The sequence below is a fragment of the Propithecus coquereli genome, unplaced genomic scaffold (genome assembly GCF_000956105.1).
Source record: "Propithecus coquereli isolate 6110/MARCELLA unplaced genomic scaffold, Pcoq_1.0 Scaffold292, whole genome shotgun sequence".
Classification (NCBI taxonomy): Eukaryota; Metazoa; Chordata; class Mammalia; order Primates; family Indriidae; genus Propithecus; species Propithecus coquereli.
Genome location: NW_012148530.1, coordinates 224518 through 233288, shown reverse-complemented (window position 1 = coordinate 233288; position 8771 = coordinate 224518). Strand labels below are relative to the sequence as shown.

Sequence of the window (8771 nt, the reverse complement as noted above, 5' to 3'; positions counted from 1 at the left end):
TAAGGCCTCCAAACCTCTGCTTATTTAAATTTCACTATCATACATGACAGATGGGAAATCGGAAATGATTCACAATCCATATAATTCTAAAATCAGAGAATAATTGTCTCAGTGATAAAACTCATCAATTAAATATGTTGTGAATAGAGAAAGCAAATTTGGATAATTTGACTCAGAGAACAGCATAGGTCCACATACTGATATTTAGTCATGTTCCCAGGACATGGCTTTAAAATGGAAAAGTCCAGTTGTTTCCGAAGCCCATTAGGGAATTTGACACTTTACACAATGCCATGTTGAACCATCTTATAAAATACTAATCATTCCAGAGTACATCCTTGGATTTGAATTATGTGGTGGGTTTGGTTTTAGACAATTTGACAAACACTAACATAGCCAGCTCCGAATTGTAGAACAAACTCCTCCCTTCATTTTCTATCTGAAAGATATGAAAACTAGAAAATAGTGCATATAGCATTTCCAAAGGACTCAGACAGGTAGAGTTATTCCGTGAAATTGTTTTGGGTTTCAACTTGGTTTTCATGCTTTTGCAAAACGATATTAACAGATACTAATGAAACATATAAACCCAGATTCACAATGGCTATGCTAATCCAATTTTCAGTTTGCTGCCGTTAATATAAATGCCAGCTCATAGATTGTAATGCACTTACCACCCCAGCGCTCATCGCACACTGTAAAGAGAGTAGTTTTATTGGCTAAGCCGGGTAGCATGGTGCTGCACTCCATGACAATGGCTTGAGGAATCATTATGATGCAGGAGACAATCCAGATGATGACGATGCTGTTCCGCGCCCTCTTGGCTGTGCTCTTAAACATCAAAGGGTGACAGATCGCGTACCATCGATCCAAGGCAATACAGCTCAATGTGAGGACAGACACAGACACCGATACAGTCTATGAGAAAAAAGAGAACATACTAATAGAGAGGCACGTGGTGTTGAAAGAATTATTCAATATAGTTACATATGAGAAAGGCAGTCACAACAGATAAATTCGAAGTTGCAAAAAAAAAAAAAAAGACCCATGTAAATATTTTTTATTTCAAAAAATTTTGTTAAAAAGAAAAAAATGCTAAAAATATATTTTAAAAAACGAATATTAAACATGAAAGAGATGCAATGAAAATTTTTCACTCTTTTTCATGCAAATGTTTTAATTTATAATATGGCATTCTTTGAATAATTATTTATCAGTATTTTGTCTTGCAGCTTTTCCATTGATAGGAGAAATCATATCCTCAAATGGAAGAAAAAAAACACATAGTTTAGTTCGATAATGGCAATCAATTCATATAAGTTCACTCGAAAGACTGACATACAGTGCCAACTGTGGCGTAGTGTTCAGTGCCCTCTCTGTTACATAGCAAAGTGAGAGAATACGCTGGTGTGATTAATCTAACAGAAGAATCGACTGTTCCATTGAATGGATCCTTGACAATTAACGATTTAATATTCTCTGTTTCCACTGCTTTTACTTGTGCATAAGACACGTTAGTATACAATTAACATGCTATTTATGAGATTTTCTTTTGGGGGATATAAAATTGTATCTTACCCAAAGTGATTATAAATGAGAGTTTTGTTACTGCTTTTCACTTCTAAGAGTGTACTTCTGGGTGCATTTTTCATTTAGATTCTGACATTAGCTGATATCAATCTGATAGTAAGTCATTTGAGAAATTAATCTAGTGTGAATTATGAATGTCATAAATGAAATGGAGTGAGATGATGAGAACTTTCTTTTGCCTTCAGGCACTTGGCCTTTTGCCTATATTGTGGTCATCCTATGCACAGGTTAATATTTGGGAATTTCCTTTGGTAGAGAAGGAGCCTATTTTATACTGTCATATAGATATGCCAAAAAGATTTTAAATTTCCATGACAAATAGAAGTAGAAATTTTGCCAAATCACAGATTTGAATGATAGGCACTAACAGATTAAAAGGTGGGAAGGTATGACTGAGAGAGTGAGGGAGCTTATCTAACCACCCAGCACCCACCACCTACCACCCATGTCTCACTGGGCTTTTGTTCTTTTCTTGGCATTTCCTTTGCAGGGATATTTTTTTTAAATCACTCTTAAAAGGAGCCACTGCTCCTGTCATTGTTAAAAGAGAAGTGGAATATATGATAATTATTCAGCAAATAACCTAATAAATGTTACTGGTCTTGGAATTATAGAATTATTAAAGATACAACAGGGTCATTTTAATTATTCAGCTAAGTTTTATTACGTTTGTGAGATTTTAAAGATTTTTGAGCATTTGCCAAAGTGTTACAGTCTATCATCCATAAATCAAAAGGTTGTATTGTATTTGGAAGAAAAAGACTATATAAGTCATAGCAAATTAGTAAATGCCCAAAGAATCTTAAATGCAATCAAATAACCTTAAAATATGGTTGGCCATTACATCGTATGTTTTAATATTCAGAAAGACATAAATACCATATCAAGAATAAAAGTTATTAGTTTCAGAAGATCATAACTAGGGGGCAAAACTACTCACATTTAAATGACAGGCTTATTCCCATTGGCATTTGGGAAAATTTTATGAAAAAGAGGCAATAAGTACTGAGAATTTGGAGACACTAGTTTTACCAGTGCATCAATCTCTTTGTGCATTTACACCTTTCTATTAAGAAGCAATGTTGAATGAAGTAATGAGTAGATCTAGTCTTTTCTATCTTGTGGTTCCTCAGTTGTTTCCTCGTTGCCTGATGGAGACTAAGATCAACTGAGGAATTGATTAGACTGGACACTGTTTACAGAGAAGCAGACAGAATCTGTCAGGAGAAGAGGATGTTCCTTGAACTATAGACTTGTCAATATGTTGTCTGTGTGAAAGAGCACTGTCGATGACTTAAAAGAGACGCAGGCCCTGCATCACTCACTGGTTGCATGCTGCTTCCAGTCTGTCCCTGAGTGCTCATAGGAGACTCTAAGTACCTGCTGTTCAGAAAGCTATCACTGTGCATTAGAACCTGACTGCGCCCGCCACAAGGTGCTGCACCACTCTCCTACCACCCCCCTCCCCACCTGGAATCGTCTGGTTCATAGAGACAGCATGGAATGTTCTCAGCCAGTTAAAGATTCTTGGCAACTAGAACCATTCTGCAACTTAAGAGAATCCTAAAAATATTTTCCTGAGCAATTATTAAAACCAAAAGAAATCGAAAGCTTGCTGGAATTACCACAAAGATGGTGAAATATTGAATTCTCTCCTATTTATTACTTTCCCAGTGCCTCTATGCAAACACCACCAGAGCCATGCATTTCTTACTGATTTTTGTACTCTAAGGATATTTTCCTCTGTTTTTCCATGTGTTATGTGCTATTTCTTTCAAAAAATTTTGCTACAGTTCGTTTTTGTAATCCGTTCATGGTTTTCAGCAGGCTGACCTAACCCCATCTTAAAATCAAACATAATATATACATGGAGCTTATAACTTCCTGTGGTATTTTCCACTTACTACTCTGTAATGTCTGACCTTAAAAAATGATCACCTCTCTTTATAAAAGTCATCGAAGATTGCGCTAAAGATCCCTTTGTAACATTTCAGTTCCAAAAGCCTTCTCAATAGTTCTATAATTTCTAGTAATGGGCTATTTGTGGCCTCCTACACATTTTTGTTATCAGAAACCTATTTTCTGTTCCTCCAAATATTGTGATCACCTTCTAGGAGACTGGATGGAAGAAGGACGGGGGGTGGAGGAAGACTATGGAAAGACAAGAAAAGGATGGCCACAATTTTATTCACTGTCCAATTCCCAAGGGGATTTCATCTCTTTGGGTAGACAGCTGGGGCCATTATCTTGGGAATCTTTTTTCCTTAATATTTTAGAACTGTAAGAACAATCAGAAAATTATTCTTTGAAAGTATGAGAGCAGTCCAGAGAGTATCCAGCCATGTAATATGAAAATTACATATTAACAATGACTGGATACTTCCTGGACAGCCCTCATATATTTGTTCTTAATTACTTGTATGACAATTAAATATGGAAAAGCTGCTTTCACTATTGAGCAATCAAACATTTAATAATGATGATACTGATGCTGATAGCTGGTGTTTATTGAGGGCAAACTACGTTTTTATAAGATCGTCATCTTCCAGAGGGTAATTACTATGCCAAGTGATTTATATAAATTATCTAAGAAAACTGTCACAACAATCATATGAGACAGACCTCATTAAAATTACTATCCTTTTTAGACAAGTGAATCACAAGGAGTTTATGCATTTAGGGTATAGTCAGTAAATGGCAAAACAGAGATTCCAAACCTGGTAGTTGATTTAGAACCTACACTAAAACCTGTTCTCTGTACTGCTTTGATCAAGTAGCTCTTAATTCCTCAGTATGAAATGAAACTACTTCTAAAAACAGATACCCTCGATGATTTGGACTAAGAGAGGCTTAATCATTAATTGGTTTTAGTTTCTTATTTAACAATGGGGAAATTAGGGAACCAAAGAAGTAAAATGTTTGTACAGCATCTAATGAGGACTTGTTGGTTCTGTCACTATATTTTTACACAGAACTTAACTTATTGCCACAGAAAGTCTCAAGCATTATTTTCCTTAAGCTTGCCAACTCCTTAGATAATTACATTTATTTTTTAATTTGCTAGTTAATTTACTGTAGGGCCATGCTAATGATTGAAAACTTTTTTATAGTAGCTTCTGCATTTGAACCAAAATGGTGTGTAAAACAATTACCTGTAAATAAGGAATCACTTTGCAGAGGGACTGTCCAAAAAACCAGGTCTCAGTGATATCCACGACCAAGGTGGCTGGAAGGCAGGTGATGGTCACAAGCACATCAGCTAGAGAAAGATTGACTATGAAGTAGTTGGTCACTGTCCTCATGTGGTGGTTCTTCCACACTGCCACACAAACTAATTTGGGAAAAAAAAAACAAAAAAACATAACTAAACAAAGAAAAAAGGTACTATTGAGGAAACACTGTCAAGCTAATTAATACTCCTATAAAGTCCATACATATATATAGAAAAGGAAAGATAATTTAAGGCTGTGCTGTATTTTCATTGAATCAGTCCATCTGTGTGACTGCTGAATTTTTGAATACATGCTTAAAATCAGTTCATTTACCTTGCAAGACATTTCCCAGTGGATCAAAAAGTTGTATTTATTTTTACTTGATCTTGAATTGCAAGTCCCAGAAATTAAAGAATGATCCTTCATTCATCTTTCTAGTTCCTCCAAACACAGTATGTAGTGGAACCTCTGGAAATAGTTGCTGAACTGAGACGAATTAGGAGCTAGCAATTTTCAATGAACTTGTAGTGTTTGCCTCATCCATGACCTTGACCCAAATCTGCTCCCAGACTCTGCATTTGGAACTTTTAAAAAACACGAGCCAATGATTATGCACCTCCTACTGTTGCCAAATACTGAGCTAGATGGCTCATAGACTTACATTGTTTAATCTTGACAACAATCTTAAAGGAAGACGTCATTATGTTTTATACATGAGGTAACTGAGAAACAGGAAATTCATGGAAATTGTCTAAGGACACATGGCTCACAAAGTAAAAAACTACATTTATAACTGGGATTTAGCCCCAAGAGGAAAGCTGGTCTTTTCACCACACGAGTTGTTTTCTCCAGTGAAAATGAGAGAGAGAGAATAAAGTACCCATAAATTCTAGATATTCAATCCCCTTTTCTTTCTATTACCCCGATGGCTTCTAAACATCATCCTCAAATGAAACATTCTTTTCAGTACTTTCACAGCCATCCTTCATGAATGCCTTGTAGTATATCCCCAGTTTAAAAGCTGTGCTATCTCACTGACTTGCTGTTTACTGAAAGAACACCCAGTTCCTCCACTCTCTGCCCTCTCCCTGCCTGGTGTATACAAAGGTTACATAATCGCTGGCTCTGGAATTGTATAGAAGTATGTACTGCCACCCACATCTGTTGATGGGTTTGCTTTATTGAAAGTAACAGCATTTGTTTGGGATATCATTAAACTGATAGAGCTGTCACCTGTGCACTCAAATGATGCAGTGATTAGTAACCGTATATAGTGAATAAATAAGAGTACATTTTATTAAATTTAAGTCGCAGGGTGAGGATTTCTTTTTGACAATTATGTACCATTTATTAATGTTTCATATTAAAATCATTTGAAAAATGATTTTACTATTTCTGAAGCTGAAATTGGCTGTCAGCTACCAACAGATGTCAATTTAACAAAAGACCTAGATTTCTGAGGATTTAATTTTGAAAACTTCATATCTTCTAACTCCAGCACATTAATCCCCCCAAAACTCAGGTAAGCCTTAATTAGAGTAAAATATGGTCTTTATTATTTGAAAATGATGTTGTTGAGTGATTTATTTCCCATAATCTCTTCAAATACACATATACATATATTCTCACATACACAAATACACATACACACACACAACACACACACGCAGACACACATACACACACCCCTCTTAGCAGTTGATGAACACATCATCACAGTTTGTTATGAGAAAATCGGCAAAAATATTATATTTCTAGTACTTGGCCAACAAATGCCCAAATGATGCAATCTTAGATCTAGAGAAAAAAAAAAAAAACAAAAAACTACCGAACTTTAAAAAAATGCAATTAGCTTTAATTTGACTTTCAACTCTCCTTATTTTGGATGTGGGGAATGGCAGTGGTGGGAAGACAGTGTTAATGCATTATATCTGACCAATAGTAAAACAAATATGTTCAAAAAATACTTCTTTAGTGCTTACTATGTGCCATGTCCTGTTGTGAGCACTTTACATTATTAATTAGTTTAATCATAATAACACTATGAAGTGAGTAGTATTAATATCCCTGTTTAACAGATGAGAAACTAAGGAGAGGTTAAAGAACATACCTAAGCAAAAATAACAAGTGCTAGAGCTTGAATTTAAGTCTACCACCATGCTATGCCATCCTTATATACTTTTGATTGAAGCAGAAAATGAAGGGGAAGCCACCAACCTCTATTTGACAGAGTTTTACCATAGGATCATAGAATTTTTGAGTTGGGTATCACCCAGTCTAACCTGCCATCTGATGCATGAATAATCACCTCTGCAACATCCCTGATCCCTCCTGTTTGAAAATTTATAATATTAATAGTAGGAAATTCATGCCTGCTGGAGCCCTCCAGTTCATTTGTTGTGGTTTTAACTACTAGCAAGTTTTTGTTCATGTAGGTTGAAATCGCTTCCATTTCATTTCTGCTTCTAGCGCTTGATTCTTTCCTGGAACTTAAGGGATAAACTGTATCTATTTTCCTACATTGTATCTGTATTAGTTTCTTAGGGCTTCTGTAACAAGGTACCATACCCTGAGTGTCTTAAAACAATAGAAATTTATTTTCTCATTGTGCTGGAGTCTAGAAGTCTGAAATCAAGGTATCATCAGAATTATGCTCCCTCTGAAACCTGCAGGGAAATCCTTCTTTGTCTCTTCCTAGCTTCTTGTGGTTTGCCAGTAATCTTTGGTATTCTTTGGTTTACTGCTGTGTAATTCCAACCTCTGCCTTCGTCATCACAAGGCATTCCACTGTGTTTCTACCTTCACATGGCCATCACCTTATAAAGATACCAGTTGTGTTGGATTTGAGGCCCACCCTACTGCAGTTTGACTTCATCTTAACAAATTACATCCGTAATAACTCATTCCCAAATAAGGTTATATTTTGAGGTAATGGGGGTTAGGACTTCAATGTATCTTTTTTAGGAACACAATTCACTCATAACCGTACTCATTCCAATATTTAAAGACCGCGGCTATGCCCATCCCCTTAGCCTTTGCTTTTCTAGGCTAACGATCTTCAGAATCCTCACATGCAACTGTAGGATTTTGCATCCCTCGTCACCCTAGTTTCTTTATTCTGAACACACTTCAGATTATCAGTAATGGCTCTAAATGAGCTGTTACTCCACACGCGTCTCCAGGTGCGATCCACCCAGAGGAGCAAAGAACAGGACGACTGCCTTGGTTACTGTCTCTCTATTAAAGACGGTTTGAGATCTTGTAAGCTTTCTTAACAGCCAAGTCACACTTTTCGGGGTCATAAGTATATCCAGTTACTAGAAATTGGTTCCCATGTGCAGATGTTAGATTAAATCTTTACCTTTGAATCCTAGAGAGAAGAAAAAAAGGAAACAAGAAATCTATGAAGAGCACTATTGGGACAATGGGAGAAAGTTGAATTTGGACTTTATGTTAGATAATATTACTGTGTCATTTTAAAATATCTTAATGTGGTGTTCACATTATGTCCATTCAAATATTTAGAGACTGTGGTTATGCTTTTTCCTAAGGCTTTGATTGTTAGGGATAAACATCACCAAACCCTTCATGTACAACAGCAGGCTTTTGCTTCTCATCACCCTGGTCTCTTTACTGTGACCACCTTCCAGAATACAGAGTACCTGTGTATAAGTGAGCCATCCGGAACTGCACACACACACCCCCAGGTGCATATCTGCTAAAATCTGTGATAAACCAGTGTCCATTTGTTCATTCTCTAATCCGTTCAAAGTCTTAAAGGCACAAAGTAAATGTCATCTTTTCCCGATAACACACCAAATTTATACAATTTGATATTACCTTTTCTTATAAACTCATCATCCTGAAATTTATATTTCCCTGAAGTGTAATATCTTTTCATTTTCTCCCCAATGGCCTATGCTTGAAATCCCCAAAATATCTCATCCCTCTTTCACATTCTATTCATAT

At 36.1% G+C, this 8771-nt stretch overlaps 1 protein-coding gene across 1 annotated transcript in view; it reads right to left on the bottom strand.

Moving 5' to 3' along the window:
* The window catches only part of HCRTR2 (hypocretin (orexin) receptor 2), a 181654-nt gene that overhangs the window by 49453 nt on the left and 123430 nt on the right, over positions 1-8771 (bottom strand). The window contains exons 3-4 of the mRNA XM_012648723.1: positions 4743-4921; positions 675-918 (exon numbers count right to left, since the gene is read on the bottom strand). Coding sequence (XP_012504177.1) covers positions 675-918; positions 4743-4921 — 423 coding nt within the window. The remainder of the gene's footprint in view (positions 1-674; positions 919-4742; positions 4922-8771) is intronic.